Here is a 19345-nt window from a genome sequence, read left to right on the forward strand (position 1 = left end):
AGCAACTTGAGGTGGGATGACTTAACTATCATGCCTTCTTTCACCCATCTCATTAAGGTAATCAACAGCTGTTTCTCTAGGCAGACAGCAAGCATGACCCACAGACGTAGGGATATGCCGTGGTTCAACGGGAACTGAAAACAGGCTAAGGCCGCCTTAAATGAAGAGACTGCAACAAGGCACAGATAGAGGCTAAGAGAAGTTGGGAGGAAGAGAAATGGTGCACTTTGGCCGAAGCATCAAGAAAGAAAAATAGTAAATCATTTTGGCATTTATTGACCAAAGGAGCAGTGCACCCGGTAATAAAAGAGGATTTTTTTATTCGTTCACATGTTTAGGAGGAGCAATGTGCACAGCTGAAAGCCATGGATGGCAACAAGGACTCTGAGATCGCATAGGATGATCCAAGCCTGATACTAGAGAAAGTAGTAAAAGAAGCACTCTCCTTTACTCTAGAAAAAACTGTAACTTCAATCAGCAGCCTGGGTAAGGGTAAAGACCAATCAGCTTCATAGATACCGCTCAGAAAGCTTTTAGTAAGTTGATCCTGATGCACCTAAACACTTGGATTGAGGCAAACCATATACTGTCTCACCTACAAGCTGGCTTCAGGAATCCACTAGCACCTTAGAGCAGGTATTCTGTTTCTTACTGCTTACCTGGAAGGAAGTCATCATCAAAAAGGGTCATCTCTATGACGTGTTTGTAAATCTTAAGCAAGCATTTTACTCCGTAAATCACACCAAATTGTGGGTCGCCCTGCAGGATCTTGGTATGCCAAATGGGCTGCTACAACTTATAGTGCATATGCACCAGGACAACGATGCCCAGATTCGCTGGAACGAACGGGGCAACCTCACTGGGAAGATAGGAGTGCACAAGGGAGTTCAACAAGGATGCATCTTAGCCCCAACCTTATTTACCCTATACATGAATGGGCTCATTAAAGCTCTGTACAATTCTGGGTGTGATCCTCCTAATTTCGCGTGCAGACAAATTCCATCACTCCTGTTCACAGATAAAAGGCTACTGATTCCAAAAACACCTATGAGCGAGCAAAATATATTGAACAGGTACAGGTTTGCAACAGCCTGCACTGACTTTGGTCGAGAGACCAATTGCTCAAATACCAAATTCATGGCTTTTAACCCCCACCGTTGCTTTAAAGTGAAAATCAGGTGGGCTCAAACATGCTTGAACAAGTCAAGGTGTTCGACTACCTTGGTGTCAGACTGAATAGCTACTCGAGCTGGACCAACCAAATTCCTGACGAAAGACACAGTACCTCTTCAAAAGCAAAGTTCTGGGTTTACATTTAGGACTCCTGTCATGTAGCCGCAGCACCAGCCACCCTAACAGGAAGGTTTTTAGAGTTTACATGCACATTGTTAGTTGAAGCAATCATGGAGGAAATTGAACCCCCACAGACACGTGCACCTTACTTACAATTAAGGTATGAAACTTTACGCCTGAATTATACTAGCGGTAGATGGATCCAAGCTACTGTAACTCCGAAGTGCCCTGCATGTATCCTTAGTCATCAATAATTAGGCCATTATATGTTTTTTTCGTCCCTGCTATGCACAGATTAGGAAACAGTGGTTTATACCTCCATGTCGGCTTTTATTGTGCAGGTGACCAGTAAATACTCTGCGAATATTTTGATCAGATTCTACAAAATGTTTTGTATTCACCATGTTGCCGTACTTGCTTTATACCTGGTGCATTAGGTCGAAGTTGTTAACCACAAGATAAAGCTGAGGACAACACAGGCTAGGCATAATTTACAAATAACATTATGACTTTTTCGATAACACTCCTAATTACCTTTTATTATTTTATTATTTTAACATTTGTATAACTTTTATGCTATGACCATTTATGTACTATTGTATAATGTTTTTTATTAAGGAAGATTGTTGTCTATAAATGTGATGAATGATCTCTATTTGATCGAAAAAAGGGATATTCAATTCACAATCATCAGCAAGGGCACACAATTTCTCATCCACTCACACCCAGGGAGCTATCTTAGCAAAGGCTGGCCCTCGTTGGGTGTTTCTCTCTGGTTTCCATCAGGGACTGCACATGCAGTCAGCTCAGCTGCAGACAAGTAGACCCATCTTTAAAGATTACTACAATAACTTCATTGAATACATTGTCAAAATTATATAATTCATATCACAATAAAATCAGTACATTACCCGTTTCCTGTGGGACTCGTTGCTACTGCTGCTGCTGCTGCTGCTGCTTGCGCTGCTAATGCTCCATTGTTTCCTGTGATTATGTTGATGCTGTTGTTGGCTTCCATGGTGAGAAGTTTGATGGTGCCTGGGACTTTTTCTCTTGCTGTTGCTGCTACTGCTACTGCTACTGCTGCTGCTGCTGCTACTGCTGCTGCTACTGCTGCTTGGCCTATTTTTGTTTCTGCTCTTACTGCTGCTGCTGCTTCTGCTACTGCTACTGCTACTGCTGCTGCTACTACTACTACTTTGACTTTTGTTCTTTCTAGCATTTCTGCTGTCTTGTTTCTGGCTGCTGCTTGAGAGGCTGCTAGATGATGAGGATGATGAGGAGGAAGAGGAAGACGATGAACTAGATGAACTAGATGAACTAGATGAACTCTTCTTCCTTCCAGATTTAGCAACCTCAGCAACAATTGGAGCATGCTCCTTAGAATGTTTTACTTTCCTTTGAGGTTTCTTGTTTTTTCTAAGCAAGCTTTCACTTTTAACCTGCAATCAGAATAAGAATATGAATGCAAGGTCTTGTATCTGCTCTGAAAAATAGCATTAGTGTTTCTCCAACAATACTTTCTTGCACAGTTACATAATGCTAGAAGGTGTTTGGTGTGACCAAAGTAATTTTGCACAATGGACAATGGATCACCATTTCAAATGCTGTTCTTATGATTATTAAAAAAGTTGTATAACAGATATGAACACAGTAAGTAAAGTCAAACTTAAAACAAAAAATTACATAAGCATATTGGTCCAATATTTTCAAAACTTTCCTCAAAAGAATAATGGTGAACTCTATTAGAAAACCATTTATTATAAATTACATTACTAAGGACAATTTCTTGAGTGGGCTAGTATATTATGTTAAAAATTACCTTATATTCTTCATCAATTCCCAGAATCTTCTTCAGCTTCATTTGAACCACGGAGTCTTCAAGCTCTTCATCTTCGTTCCCTTCCACAGTTACCATGGTGATTATTTTTGAGGCCGCTTTTGGTCCTGCCTGGACCTCTAGCATCAGTTTCTCAATAGCTGCATCTGTATGAGCTGCAGCCAATCAGGGAAATTAAATTATTACATACAATCTGTAATATATCTTCAATTATCAATGATGTTCAACATTTTGTACCTGAACAAAAACAAGAATTGCAAAAAACGTTGTAATAGGTGTACCTGGTTTTATGACAAGTTTGGCTTCATTCTCTCCAATTAATTTGTACAGAGGTGAATTTCTGAGAAAAGCAGCATTTTGTGATTTGTACTCGAGGCAGACTTGGAAGCCAAATGTTTTAGCCTTCACACAAGACTGATATGCATTAGTACTTCTGGCAGCATAGTGGTGATCTCTATCTTCTGCAGAGTAGGCATACCTCTTGGACAAAAGTTCAGATGATACTTCCTGTTTTAAACATAGAAAAACAATTATTCATAAATGTGTTTTTCGTGTTTGTACATGTAGTGCATATTGTGATTGTCTTGCTAGGTCTCTTCATTGTATGAATATGTAGGAAATAATTATACATTACTCTCTGTTTGTCTGTCTTCTTGTACATCTAGCTAGTTAGTGGTCATTGTGTCAGTCTGTCTTTGTGATTTTCTGGTTATCTGTGTGAGAAGTTGGCCTGGTATATAATGCTCACTAAATTCTTAGTGATCACTTTGTACCATGCCAAGCAACCCTTATGATGATGGTTGTAATTCAACCTTGTAGACCAGTTATCCTAGTGGTAACGTGGACAAAGCAGTCTTAGGCTAAACTCTGAAAGGCATGTGAAGCCAGCTGTTATACCATACACAACCCCCTTGAATACCAAATGAAAGGGACACCACACAGATATATATTAAAAATATATATTGATTTATTAACTATAAAATCCCCTGGACTCTTTATGAGCACAGAAGCACAAGCGTTAAATCACAAGACAGTTTAAAATACACAAAAGTTGCACAATATGGAGAAGCCCTAGGGGCCACCTAAACCATATACTAAGAAAGTGGTATAAGAGATACCAATAGGAAAGGGAACAGGCCTAGGGCCTTGGGAATCGCTAGAGCTATTCAAGACTAGCAATGATTAAGTCGGGAAAGGCCCGCGGGACTCGGGTGCAGTGTTCAAAGTGCACGCACTTTCCAATGCAAAGTCTATGGTGCGTAAAAAGTACAAAGTTAGAAAGTTAGGAACCTTCCGAGTGACCTACGGAGCTGAAACTTAAAACACAGGCCCGTGGGATGTGTACCAGTGCAGGAGCACCGGCGGAGCTGAGTTACCTCACCCACAGGAAGCGGGTGCACAGGGTCGAAGTAGTGTCGGATTTCGTCACGCTGGTCGATGGTGCTTGGAGCTGAAGATGCTGCAGGCGGCTTGATGGGAAGAGTTCCGGTGGATCCAAGGGTGGATCTGAAGATGTGAAGACCTGAAAGCAGAGGGGACAGTGTTCAAAGTCACTAGCCAGTGACTACCGTGGAACCAGATTAGAACCAGGCGATGTCGGGTGCAAACAGGCGTTGTCGGGTAGCTTCTTTCTGCAGCCACGTGGATACCCGGGGTCGAGGACGTCCAGGAGTGGGTCACGAGCTGTCCCACGCAGGCTTCTCGCTGTTGGCGGTGTCGGCACCTTGATCGGAGCAAACAGGCCTTGGCAAAGGCAAGCCAGGCAGAAGTTGAAGGATGCTTAACACTCGGACCAGCAAGGTCAGAGCGGGTGCTCCTTTTCACAGGAGCTTGGGTAGGTCTGGAGCAACCAGACCTGCTGTGTAAATCTTCGGGTTCGTCGCCAAGATGGCCGCTGACCACGTGGCTAGTGGCCGGGATGGCGCGTCGAGTGGCACAATGCAAAAGGGCCCCACGCAGATCGTGGAGATGCTGGAGGGCTGATCTTCGGTGCAAGGGCTGCTCGGTGGTGGGGGTTCTCAGTCCCCAAAGCACAACGTCGAGGATGCCTCAGAAGCTGCGCAGTCAGCTTTTCGAGTGTCTTCCAAGAGGTCCGGTCCCACGTCACTCGGTGCCTCCACGGGTCCCTTCTTTGCAGGGACTGTGGATCGGGATCTGAGAGGTCTGGGAGTCTGGTTCTTGTCGGGCTCTGGGCTCGGGCTCCAGCGGGAGGCGGCGGCAAAGCAGACGTCGAGTTGCTGGTTGGTACCTGTGTTCACAGGGTGGCCACTCCTAGGCCACAAGGGAGATTCTCTTCAGTCTTCTGTGCAGCAGAATGTCGAAGTCCAGTCTTCTTCTTCGTGTAAAGTTGATTCAGGATGATCTGCTGTGCAATGGCACTGCTCCCACTCTTATTCCCAATCTGAGGGGTGGATCACCTACTAGGTCCCTCCCCTATGGGTGGGACCAGGAAGGGGGGTGGTTACACCCCCTCTCCTTTGTCCAGCTCCTCGCCAGGACTGGGGCTGGAAAGCCCCAGAACCGGTTTGGGCTGGCTTATGCACAGGGACACCTTGTGTGCCCCAGGCATGTCTCAATCTCTTCAGCCCTGTCCTACCCAATACACAAAACCCTGTCTGGGGTGGTGCTCGCACCTCCCCAGGCAGGAAACCCTTTGTCCAGGCCCTCCTCGCTGGAAGGACTCCCAGCAGCAGGAGGTCAGACATGTGTCTGTGGTGGCAGCATCCATTTTGTGATGCTGAGGCTCTGTTTAACTTTAACCGGGGTTAAGGCTACACACATGTTGTGTCCCTCTAGAAGGGAGGAATGCTATCCCCGTCGCCAGAACTGGTGAGGGGATAGTATTCCAATTCGTATGACACCTTACTCGACATGTTTTGATAAAGCCAAACCAAAGATAGCATTTAACCGCGAGGATTATAATGCACTTAAGAGTATATGGTATGGCAATATCCCGGAACAGCTTAGGGAGTGGTTCCCGACAGCTGCAGACAGGCTCAGCTCATGCTAGAGCACCATCTCACATATTTCCAAGCACTCTGCCTCCAGGATTGATGAGGCCTTCCATAGGAGTGGCTGATAGGAACATATGTGTCCAGTTTAGGGTTAGGCACAGGCATACTGTACCTAAGTAAGAGGTGATTACACCAACTTACCCCAGCTGAGTGATCAGCCAGTTGTGTCAAATATGGAGGCCAAGCCAGGGGTGGCACAATACATGCTGCAGCCCCTGGTAGGCCTTGGCTACACCTATGCCCTGGGTACCTATGGTTCTCTACTACAGGGGCTCATAAGGTGAACCAGTCCCAATTGTGTTAGGCACCTAAGGTACATGGAGTCCATTTTAAGGAGAGAGCAATCAGCCTGGGGCCCTGAATAGCAGGATCCCAGGCCAACTAAGTCAAAAACCAGCTAAACACCAGGCAAAAAGTTTGGGGGTAACCATAGTCAGATATCCACCTTCCTACATAACCCCCCCCCCCAAACGAAAGGAGATAAGGCTATCCTTGACCAGGTAAGCCTTTATTGCCTAAGTGGCCTTATAAGGAAGTACCAGCTCTGGCTTGGTAACCCCCTGTCTCATGGTCCACTAAGCAATCCCTCACCCTAAGGGCATCTGAGGGTCTCCACCATAGGGAATCTTTACCTGTGGTGTGTCTTTGCAAAGTCAAAGGCTGTTGTTGAGATGGAGTACTGAAGTGAGTTTCCTCTGTAGGGCTCAGCTTCCTCCAATCACTCTCCACCATGTGTGCCTTTCTTTCTCTGACTGAGTTGCACTGTGCTCTCAGGGTCAACCTCTGGCTACCTAAAGCTGGAGGCTGGGTCCCTCTGTTTGGCTTACTGGAGGGACAGGTCAGGTTTGGGGCCTTTTGGTCCCAGGTTTGGCTGTGCCCAACAATATCCATCTGGGGGAGGTCCCTAACTACTTTTAAGGGGGATCCCTCAGGAGTTTTTAAAGTTTTCACCTCACTAGGGCTACTAGTTTCGGTGCCCCTAATCTGTTGATGGGGGTGCTTTATTTGACAGGGGGCCCTTTGGGTCTCACTGTCCTTCTTGTCCTCTGCAGCCCTGGGCTGAGTAAGGCAAGGTAGAGAGGGGCAGGTTACCTGCTCCAGACTGGGTCCCACCTGAGAAGGGTCCACTGCCATCAGAGGCTCTGTCAGGCCAGGCCTAACAACCTCTGGGGCAGTTCCTTCATCAGGGGTAAGATCAGTTCCCTGAGGAGGCTGATCCTTTCCTAATGTCTGGGGGGAGGGAGATTTCTCTTCCTCCTCAATGCTCTCTGTTTGGGTTGAGTGATCCATCATTTCAGGCTTCACTACCCATGTATCAGTTTGAGTTTGGGCTGTGGCCATCACAGCCCCTCCAACCTTTTCAGGGGGAGACTCAGTTTGGGTATGGGCTGTTACCAGTACAGCCCTGCTACTCTCTTCAGGAGGGAAGTTATCTAAAGATGGGGCTGAGGTTTGCTCAGCCCCCCCAACCTTTTCAGGAAGGACATCTTGAATTGGGGCTGTAGCCATTACAGCCCTACTAACCTTTCCATGGAGATTTACCATTCTAGAATGGGTCTGCTGTTCAACCTCAGCCCAGGCTGAGATTTCCAAATCATTACCCAGTAGGCAATCTACAGGCAAGTTTGCTGACACTGCCACTCTCTTTGGGCCAGTGACACCTCCCCAGCTAAGATTGACTACTGCCATGGGATGATTGGATTCTATGCCATCAATGTTTGTCACCTGATATTTGGCATCAGGTAAAAGTTGCCTTGAGGGGACTAGACATTCAGCCACCATGGTGATGCTAGCCCCTGTGTCTCTGAAGGCCTCAACTTTCAAGCCATTGATGAGGGGCTCTGTCTATACTTGCTCAAAGTGTTTGGGCAAGCAGTGAAATTGGCAAACCCCATGCCAGTCTCATAGACAAGAGTATCTGTGTTAGGGGACCTTGATAGGCCGGAGTCCACCTGTCCTCCAAAAGTAAACCCACCCAAATTCTTGGGGGTGCTCCCACCACCTGGGGGACCACTGCTAACAGTGACAGGAGGTGTTGGAGCCTTACCTGGAGGTATATTCTCCTTATTGCCATTCTTGGGACAACAGCTATCTGTTTTGTAATGCCCCACCTGTTTACAGGTATGACAATAAGGCTTTTTCTGGGTTGTAGAAGTGTCTTGGGACCCACCCCCATTCTTGGAGTTTTGGGGCCCTGGGGAAGTCTTTTCCTTACTTTTATCCCCACCCTTCTCTTGAGGCTTGGTAGTCTCTTTCTTTTGGTCACCACCCTGGTTCTTAGGCCTGATCCTGGTTCTGACCCATTTGTCTGCCCTCCTACCCAATTTTTGTGGGGAGGTCAGATCAGAGTCAACCAAGTGCTGATGTAGAAGCTGATTTTGACAATTACTTAAGATTTGCTCTCTCATAATTAAATTATACAATCCTGTATAGTCAGTAACCTTACTTCCCAGCAACCAGCCCTCCAGAGCCTTAGTGGCACACTCAACAAATTCGGACCAGTCCTGAGTCTGTGTCTTCTGGGTATCTCTGAACATTAACCTGTACTGTTCAGTGGTTAAGCCTAACCCATCAATCATAGCACTCTTCAGGACCAGGTAGTTTCTAGAATCCCCATCACTAACTGTGAGGAGTCTGTCTCGGCCTCTACCTTCAAAGGAGAGCCACAAGATTGCTGCCCACTGCTCCTGAGGGATCTGCTGTACTCTGCAGGCTCTCTCCATTGCAGTAACCCATTTATGGATATCATCCCCAGCTTTGTAGGGGGGCACAATCTTACTCAGGTTTCTTGTATCAAAGGACCTGTCTTTATCCTTCTGGATATTGCTGCCACCAGTGGATCCTAATCTACTCTCTCTAGGCTGTCTTGCTCTAGCAAGTTTCTCTTGGGCCAGGGCAATTTCTAACTCTTGTCTCTGGACTCTCAATTCAGCCTCTCTAATTTGAGATTCTCTCAATTTGGCCTCATGTTCCCTTCTCTGAGGGCTAGTCATCTCCCTTCTGGAGTGACCATGAGAGCCTCTAGAGACATGGGAGGTATTGGATTCACCTGAGTGATTCCTCCTCCTCCTATGCCCCTGGTTAAGTCCATTTGGGTGGCTGGGCAAGGTCAGCCTTGCTTCAGTCCCAAACACACTTAAGTTAGCCTGGTTCAGTCTACTGACCAGCACCTGACTATCTCTGTCATCATCTGACTCACTGCTTTCCACCTCCTCCTCCTCTTCCTCTTCCTCTACATCTACCTGAGGAGCTCCAGTGGTGGAGGCTTCCTCATCTACCAGGATGATAGGGGCAGGGGTGTCTACAGTGTCATCCTCTGAAGGATGGCCTCCTTCAGCATTCCCTGTGGTGTTTGCTTTAGAGGGCTTTAGAGTCTCAGACTGGTCTAAGAGCTCTCTTAGGTGGTCTGTAGTAGGGGAAGGCCCTGTCTTCAGACCCCTTAAGACACAAAGCTGTCTTAATTCCTTAAAGGAAAAAATAGCAAATTTGGATGGTGCCCCTGGAGGGTCACTCTCAACAGGAGTAAGTCCACTGGACCCCTCTGCTCCAGACATTGCTCTAGTGTGGGTGGATGTGTTGCAATCTACCTACACTGGTGTTTACCTACTAAACCTATCTAGTAGTTGTAGCTAGGGTGTGCTACTCCCTTTGCTCTACAACAACTAAGTTCAGTAGAACTTAAGTATACTAGTCTTGTTTTATATGTACCTAGCAGGTACCTGTATGATCTTTCAAATGATAATCTCAAAGATTGTAATGGTAAAACAACAGCAAGCTCAGATCCCAATCCGCTGCTCACCAATGTGAGAAGTTGGCCTGGTATATAATGCTCACTAAATTCTTAGTGATCACTTTGTACCATGCCAAGCAACCCTTATGATGATGGTTGTAATTCAACCTTGTAGACCAGTTATCCTAGTGGTAACGTGGACAAAGCAGTCTTAGGCTAAACTCTGAAAGGCATGTGAAGCCAGCTGTTATACCATACACAACCCCCTTGAATACCAAATGAAAGGGACACCACACAGATATATATTAAAAATATATATTGATGTATTAACTATAAAATCCCCTGGACTCTTTATGAGCACAGAAGCACAAGCGTTAAATCACAAGACAGTTTAAAATACACAAAAGTTGCACAATATGGAGAAGCCCTAGGGGCCACCTAAACCATATACTAAGAAAGTGGTATAAGAGATACCAATAGGAAAGGGAACAGGCCTAGGGCCTTGGGAATCGCTGGAGCTATTCGAGACTAGCAATGATTAAGTCGGGAAAGGCCCGCGGGACTCGGGTGCAGTGTTCAAAGTGCACGCACTTTCCAATGCAAAGTCTATGGTGCGTAAAAAGTACAAAGTTAGAAAGTTAGGACCCTTCCGAGTGACCTACGGAGCTGAAACTTAAAACACAGGCCCTTGGGATGTGTACCAGTGCAGGAGCACCGGCGGAGCTGAGTTACCTCACCCACAGGAAGCGGGTGCACAGGGTCGAAGTAGTGTCGGATTTCGTCACGCTGGTCGATGGTGCTTGGAGCTGAAGATGCTGCAGGCGGCTCGATGCGAAGAGCTCCGGTGGATCCAAGGGTGGATCTGAAGATGTGAAGACCTGAAAGCAGAGGGGACAGTGTTCAAAGTCACTAGCCAGTGACTACCGTGGAACCAGATTGGAACCAGGCGATGTCGGGTGCAAACAGGCGTTGTCGGGTAGCTTCTTTCTGCAGCCACGTGGATACCCGGGGTTGAGGACGTCCAGGAGTGGGTCACGAGCTGTCCCACGCAGGCTTCTCGCTGTTGGCGGTGTCGGCACCTTGATCGGAGCAAACAGGCCTTGGCAAAGGCAAGCCAGGCAGAAGTTGAAAGATGTTTAACACTCGGACCAGCAAGGTCAGAGCGGGTGCTCCTTTTCACAGGAGCTTGGGTAGGTCTGGAGCAACCAGACCTGCTGTGTAAATCTTCGGGTTCGTCGCCAAGATGGCCGCTGACCACGTGGCTAGTGGCCGGGATGGCGCGTCGAGTGGCACAATGCAAAAGGGCCCCACGCAGATCGTGGAGATGCTGGAGGGCTGATCTTCGGTGCAAGGGCTGCTCGGTGGTGGGGATTCTCAGTCCCCAAAGCACAACGTCGAGGATGCCTCAGAAGCTGCGCAGTCAGCTTTTCAAGTGTCTTCCAAGAGGTCCTGTCCCACGTCACTCGGTGCCTCCACGGGTCCCTTCTTTGCAGGGACTGTGGATCGGGCTCTGAGAGGTCTGGGAGTCTGGTTCTTGTCAGGCTCTGGGCTCGGGCTCCGGCGGGAGGCGGCGGCAAAGCAGACGTCGAGTTGCTGGTTGGTACCTGTGTTCACAGGGTGGCCACTCCTAGGCCACAAGGGAGATTCTCTTCAGTCTTCTGTGCAGCAGAATGTCGAAGTCCAGTCTTCTTCTTCGTGTAAAGTTGATTCAGGATGATCTGCTGTGCAATGGCACTGCTCCCACTCTTATTCCCAATCTGAGGGGTGGATCACCTACTAGGTCCCTCCCCTATGGGTGGGACCAGGAAGGGGGGTGGTTACACCCCCTCTCCTTTGTCCAACTCCTCGCCAGGACTGGGGCTGGAAAGCCCCAGAACCGGTTTGGGCTGGCTTATGCACAGGGACACCTTGTGTGCCCCAGGCATGTCTCAATCTATTCAGCCCTGTCCTACCCAATACACAAAACCCTGTCTGGGGTGGTGCTCGCACCTCCCCAGGAAGGAAACCCTTTGTCCAGGCCCTCCTCGCTGGAAGGACTCCCAGCAGCAGGAGGTCATACATGTGTCTGTGGTGGCAGCATCCATTTTGTGATGCTGAGGCTCTGTTTAACTTTAACCGGGGTTAAGGCTACACACATGTCGTGTCCCTCTAGAAGGGTGGAATGCTATCCCCGTCGCCAGAACTGGCGAGGGGATAGTATTCCAATTCGTATGACACCTTACTCGACATGTTTTGATAAAGCCAAACCAAAGATAGCATTTAACCGCGAGGATTATAATGCACTTAAGAGTATATGGTATGGCAATATCCCGGAACAGCTTAGGGAGTGGTTCCCGACAGCTGCAGACAGGCTCAGCTCATGCTAGAGCACCATCTCACATATTTCCAAGCACTCTGCCTCCAGGATTGATGAGGCCTTCCATAGGAGTGGCTGATAGGAACATATGTGTCCAGTTTAGGGTTAGGCACAGGCATACTGTACCTAAGTAAGAGGTGATTACACCAACTTACCCCAGCTGAGTGATCAGCCAGTTGTGTCAAATATGGAGGCCAGGCCAGGGGTGGCACAATACATGCTGCAGCCCCTGGTAGGCCTTGGCTACACCTATGCCGTGGGTACCTATGGTACTCTACTACAGGGGCTCATAAGGTGAACCAGTCCCAATTGTGTTATGCACCTAAGGTACATGGAGTCCATTTTAAGGAGAGAGCAATCATCCTGGGGCCCTGAATAGCAGGATCCCAGGCCAACTAAGTCAAAAACCAGCTAAACACCAGGCAAAAAGTTTGGGGGTAACCATAGTCAGATATCCACCTTCCTACAATCTGTCGATCTCTGTCTTGTACAGGTAATTCATAAGTATTCCTTTAGATGTAGACCATATTTTGTGAACATGAAGTCAAAAGGAATGCAATACCTTTTGTGCAACAAATTTTCATATTATTCTTTGCTTTTATTTTCTTTTGAATTCCAATTCATTCATTGAATTAGGTGCTGTTTAAAATTTTAGGCATATATGTTCCTAAATCATTTCCACATGGTCACAAATTAATTTGCTTTGTCCTGATCTGAAATCTAAGTAATTGATTATAAGTGAGCATTAAGTTTCAAACCTTGTTCATTTGTAATTTGGTTGCATAAAACATTTGAACTTTGAACAGAATGAAATTAACTTTATTTCAATATGCCTGTTTATTCCCTTTTCAATTAGAATCAGTGAAGTAGTAAAACCTATATTACCATCATGCTGGCAGCTTCGGCTGATGACTTTCCTGTTGTCTCAAAATGTTTCTTAAGAATGTTTGGCACAGCTCCTTGTGTCAATAATGGGGTCTTCTTGGCTGCATCCTGGTCTTCTACATTCCTTGTAACAGCAAATACCTGAGCTCTGGTGACACAAAGAATAAATACTATGAATCTGTCGGATGGACTGGGGCTGCACCAGAAGGTTCAGAGGTGAGCTTTACATTCTGAGTTTAGATGCATATTTATGGGGTTTTGGCATAGGGCAACCTTTCTACCCTGCCCTACGTCAAAGTGAAATGTCTAATATTTCTGTCCTGTCCCCCTGAGCTGGTGGCATTTCTGCAGACTAGGGCCAATGCAGGCACCCTTGCACCATGGTACAAGAAAGCCTGTGTTGTCTGCAGGATTGTTTTTGTGCAGGAAGTGCCACCTTCCTGCACAAAACAACCCTGGGAGTCGTGTTCCTCTTTCATTGTGTGTTGCAGAATGCAGCACACATGGAATGAAGTAAAAACAAGGAGAAATAAAGTTATTTCCCCTTGTTATGCCTCACCTCAGAAGGCATAATCTTTTGGTGTATACTGGTTTTAGATGGTTTTGAAAATCTGAGGAAGAATCAAAATCCGTGGGTGTTGGTAGGGAATCCATAGCTGGTCATTCAAAGTCACACAAAGTGGCTTTGTGTGGCCTCTTAGATAGGATTTCACTGACAGAGTGCCACAAAAGGTGATGCTCTGGCAGTGCAAAGGGCTCATAAATATGCCCCTTAATCCTTAGACAATGTGCTGCATTTGTAGGTTTCAGGCATAGGGCGAGGAATGCTTTAAAAGACGTTCATATGGTAGATGTTCTGACTAGTATATATTTAGTTTTGTTAACTTTTCCACAGATGCCACAATGCCCATGTACAGTTGGAAAATATAGTGCAAATATTTACATGTGCATTTGGCATTCCCTGGAAGATTGATCCAGTAGTGGAGCCACAGAGTTGACCTTTAACCCCTTCCACACTCATGACGAGCTGGGCTCGTCATGGTGTAGCCTCCTCATACACTGATGACGAGCCCAGCTCGTCATAAAACAATGAAAATAGCAATTTCCCAGCACAGGAGGGGAATTGCCTTAGCAGCCATGGAGTTAATGAATTGACCCTTGTTAAGGATAACAATTATTTCTCTGCAGCTCATATATGGCATCTTGCAGGGTGGTCTGCTGTACCTCTTGCTTCCGATCACAAAACTGATTGTAATAATTGTATTAACAACTCCACTGGTAGCCAATGAAAAACAGTACTTATTCATACTTTACCTAGTTGATCATCCATGAAGGGTTATATTTGAAGACTTCACAGTTTATGTTCCTTCTAACTAAAGGCTGCACATCTGATCGTGGTTTACAACATGCAGAGCAAACATGAGGTAACCCCAGAAAGACCGGCACCAGTACATCATTATCAGATTATTGTCAGATATAAACATTCTGTCCTATATATTCCTACAAAAAAATTGCCTCGTTGGTGGTGATAATAAAAAGCCTGCAATAAAAGGATAACATGCTTGTAAACAATATGCAGTGCTCAATAAATATGTCAGACCATGTAGGTTCAAGTTCAGCCTTAAAGGTATACTCCAAGCTGCTTTTATGAAACAAATACTTGTTTAACAGAGGAAGGTTAAAAAATGTAGAAACAGGGCAACAAAGCAATTTTACCCCAAAAGATGATGTTTGGAGATGTGAGATTATACTAGGGACAGTTTTATCTTAATATAAGGAAGTGACAGGCTACAAAATCACAGATTCAATTGAACTGTTGACTGTGTCATTAATTCTTGCAATTTATCCCTCAAGGTTGCAGTGTTTAACTTTATCTAAGTCTTGTCTTGTAGCTATTTAAGCTGCAAGTTAATTTGTGATGGGTGCACAGATTTTATATCTCCACTAACAGCTCTTACATCTGTTTCATGGATTACTAATAAAAGTCCTATGGCTTTTCAACACACTCTCAGTCAAGGGAATTGCCACATACCATCTTATATCTACTGGTCGGTTTGTGTATAGTTGAATCTACCTTTTATTTATATATAAAATAGCTTTTAATTTATTGTCATTGGCCCAAGTAGCATATATTTTATGACCATCTCATCAAATAAACACAGTACTAGTTAGGATGCAGTCAAGTCTATAAAGGACTATACAAAGGAGGGTAAAGATAGGGCAAATTATCCATTACCTGCTCTAGGGCAGTGCTTTGAAACTCAGATGACAATATATATAATAATGACTCAAGAAATATGAAGTTATCAAGGTCTAACCTAATTGTGTAATTTTAGTTACTGTTTTAGAGATGCCCAGCTAATGCCAAACAGGCCAATTTTTTGTGAGGTGTGGGTCTGGAAAAAGCAAGATGGATGACCCTTTCTACAAAAACCAAAACTGAAGTATCAGTGTACTTTGCTTTTTGTGACACTGTATACTTTTTTCTCCATTTCAATTCATGCAGATCCATCATTTTCTGAGGCAAAGGACATTTTAGTCTTGACATTTTCACTCATAGACATAATGGTAAAAAGGGAAAGTTGGTGGATAAAAACATAACAGAGACTATGGAATGTTTGTTGGAGCATTTGTTTTAGGAAGATAAGGGTAATGGGTTACTATCCCTACTATACAGTGATAGATGTATAATACCATGTAGGGGCGAAAAGTACTGACCAGAACTAGTGTTAGAGATATGAATAACCCAACACTTCTTTAGGTCAGGAATTGACTCCCATATATATTTGGGCTAAGCGAACATGTTAAATGGAAGTAGATTGTGAGGCTGTCTATGAAATTTACACCATCTCTCCCTGTAACTTTCAAAAATAGAGAGAATAGCTGTATGCATCTTAGGAGTGATTCCACATTTGTAATTAAGAGCACACACACTTAGTACAGCTGTTTCCATACATTTATATCGTAAAAACCAAACTTCATGCCTTTGCCCTCATAGAATGAAATTGTAGGTGAGTGGTGCATATCTTCTCATTTATCGTTAAAACAAAGGGAATATTTTATGAAGCACAGCAACCGGTTAGGCAATGCAGTACCAAAGATGTTTTTTTCTACATGTCAGTGCTTTTGCCTTGTTAAAAAGGAATGCTCAGAACCTTGATAATTTACCAAATCAAAGAAACATTAAGATCCTCTAGTCACAAAATGTAGTCACGTCAATTTCTCAGGAAAACTATTTTTAAAATTTTAAGAATTTTTTATGATAAAGGAAACAACACCTCAGCACTGCAACAAATCCATGTTAACAAATATATACAAATAGATGGAATACCTGGTTATTAATAGTTCATTCTCCTGCTGGCATGGCGTTGTCTCAACCTTGATATTTTTCTCTTTCATGTCAATCTTGGCTGTGAATTTCATTGGGGTATTTGCACGAACCTTGGCATGAAACTCAATTCCAGACTGGATGAGGTGGGTGTTGATACCCATAGTCGCCACTGTGTGCTTGGACACACTGAAAGAAAAAGGTTACTATTTGTGGAAATGAACGTACTAGTGAGACACCAATATATTGTGGACCAGCAGCCGGTGGTCATAGTAGGACTGCATGCATACAATAGGAAATTCTCATCTACCACGTATCTTTTGAGTTTGAGTATTTATTAACACAATATGTGCGACACTTGATTTGTAGAGAAAAGCCACCAGTGTGAGGTAATATGAAATATTTTTAAATTTAGGGTACACATTCCTGTTAGTCCTGATATAAGATAATATGATATGCCAAGTAGATAGAGAAAGGAAAAGGTAAGCCCATATTTAGGAATAATATGCTGCTTACAAATTCTTGGATCATTAGCTTGGCAGCAATAGACCAGCAAAATTGCTCTTCCAAGATCCTTCAAGTTAAAGGCACTTGGAGGAAATGAGAAACATGTATCTCTTGTAACATTAGGATTGAGGGTTGGATTTGGTGGCATATTTTAGCACTACAAATCATTTTATGCGGTCCAGGAGACCGTTCAAATTTCAAGCCATTAAGAAGAACATCATTTTATCTGGGATGCGGTTTTAGATGTGTTGGAGTCCCTGCGTGAGGTGTCTTCATCCTGGTGAGCAATTTGCTAAAAAAATACCGATGTTTACAAGTTGTTTGTGTTTTGTATCAGGGCCTAGGGAAAAAGGTCTGGCTCAACAAACAACAAACTAACAGAAGATCACCATAATGTCACCTCCCCCAACAACACCAACCTGCACTTCCTCCCCAGAATCATTTGTTGCCTCATACATCCGCTTAAAAATCTCATAAACAAACGCAGACCAAAGATAACGCTCTTTAGAGTTAGGCCCCCAGGATCACACAGTCATTTTTCCATTCACACTATATAGTACCAGGACGAACCATAGTAGTCATAAGGTCTCTGCTCAAGTGGTCTGTATCCAGACTCTCTTCTTGAATTGAGTTTCCAGGAAAGAGGTGACCCCATTGGTGAAGATTATCTAGGTTTGGTTGGTCTCTCAGTTTCAGGTATCATTGCATGTGGGTGGGCTGTCAGAGAGTGTAAAGTGCCTACCCTTGATTGAAACTGGCCCAGCACCAGGAGGATCATTGTGGTGCAGTCGCTGCTGCACAAGAGGTGTTGCTCGGGGAACACCCCCAATGAGTCCCAGGAACCAGTAGTTCAGACCTCTCCATTACCCTCTACCAAGCTGCCTTGGGTGTCTCAAAGAAATAGGATCTCTTTTGAAGGAGGACTTAGAGTTGTGCTAGGAATATCAGCATATAGTGGTGGCTCATGGCACACATTTTTTGTTTGGCTTCCTCAACAGATCATGTGTGTCCCTTTATAGTTCTATATTAACACCTTCCGTGTGGCCCCGATTTCCTCAGTGTGCTGGACATTCCATAACTGGGTGTGGTTGTGACGGAACGATTCCGTCATTAGCACAGCTCAACCGTGACTGATGACGGAATGGTTCCGTCACAAGCATCGAAGGGATTAATACAATCAGAGGTCTTTGGGGTCCCCCAGTAGGGGTCATTGTGCTAGGGAGCAGTGAATCCTTCCAATTATGAATAAGTTGGACAGGTGACCTGATAGCATAAAGGACACAAGCCAGAATTCTAGGAAGGAATCAGTGTTCTTAATCTTCGTATCTTCAGGGAAATCGACAAAGAATAAGTTATTCTGGCGCAACCTTTTTTCTGTGAGACCTATTTTATGCTGTCTTCTGCTTGAGTTTCAAGGGCAATGAGAGTGGACAGCAGCCTGGAGCTCACGTTTTCAAGGTTGCCATGTCATCCTCAAGGCTCAAGACCCTGCTCTCCGCTTCGGTAACCTTGGATGCCACATTCTTGAGATCTTGGCGTAGGATCGATACATCAACTTTTATCACTCCTATTTTGGATTCTGCTGCTTTCTGGAAGGACCGGATGGCATGCAGGATGGTTGCGGGATCTCCAGATTCCATAGGGAGCTGCATGAGACATTCTTGTGGGGTCCGGTCACACCAGAGGAGCGACGCATGTATTCGTTCATTTTAGATTGAGCACCCATGCCATTGTCTTTCCCCCATGATGCAGTGCCCACCCCACACTGTTCTTGGAGGCAAGGGCAGGGGTTGGGTAACACAAAGATTCCACAGGTCTCTGGGGACAGGCTGATGGCACCTTCTGACCTCTGGTTTCTCCAGGACTTACCCTGTATCCACCAAGGCCCAGGCAAGGGTGACCAGCTCAGGGGCTAGCTCGTGAGTCTCCCACGGAGATCTGTAGTGCTGTAGCATCTTTGTTGCCCAAGTTTCCCTGCAGAGGGCCTGATGTTGGATGTCATGTCACTGGCCTGCTAACGCCCCCAGGAGGTCCTTGCGGAGGGGAAGGGCAGCAGAAGGAGCCAGCAGACTACTGTTGCATGTCTCTATTGGGGGAGGGAAGCCCTAGCCTCTCGGGATTTGTGTCCCTACGGCAGCCTCTTTTCAATGCCCATGATAGGCATTTTCTGCTCCCCGCCCCTCACAGAAGTCCCTCACCTCACTAGGTACAGGGGGAAATAAGTGGCCATTGAGAATGCATCCCGGGCCATTCCCATGTGGGTCTGGTGTGATCTGGCTCAAGAATATCAGGTGTGGCTAGGGGGCAAAGGGTGGCAGTAGATTCAGCTTGTTGGTGATCTACCGTAAGCCCACTTGCCCCCAGTGGTTCTTTGAGGATGGTGGGCAGTATA

General features: G+C 45.4%; 1 protein-coding gene across 1 annotated transcript in view; it reads right to left on the bottom strand.

Moving 5' to 3' along the window:
- The window catches only part of LOC147747525 (vitellogenin-A2-like), a 71546-nt gene that overhangs the window by 25525 nt on the left and 26676 nt on the right, over positions 1 to 19345 (bottom strand). The window contains exons 19-23 of the mRNA XM_086953992.1: positions 16450 to 16635; positions 13119 to 13266; positions 3415 to 3640; positions 3116 to 3288; positions 2205 to 2735 (exon numbers count right to left, since the gene is read on the bottom strand). Coding sequence (XP_086810118.1) covers positions 2205 to 2735; positions 3116 to 3288; positions 3415 to 3640; positions 13119 to 13266; positions 16450 to 16635 — 1264 coding nt within the window. The remainder of the gene's footprint in view (positions 1 to 2204; positions 2736 to 3115; positions 3289 to 3414; positions 3641 to 13118; positions 13267 to 16449; positions 16636 to 19345) is intronic.

The sequence above is a fragment of the Lissotriton vulgaris genome, chromosome 1_1, assembly GCF_964263255.1.
Source record: "Lissotriton vulgaris chromosome 1_1, aLisVul1.2, whole genome shotgun sequence".
In the NCBI taxonomy this organism is placed as follows: Eukaryota; Metazoa; Chordata; class Amphibia; order Caudata; family Salamandridae; genus Lissotriton; species Lissotriton vulgaris.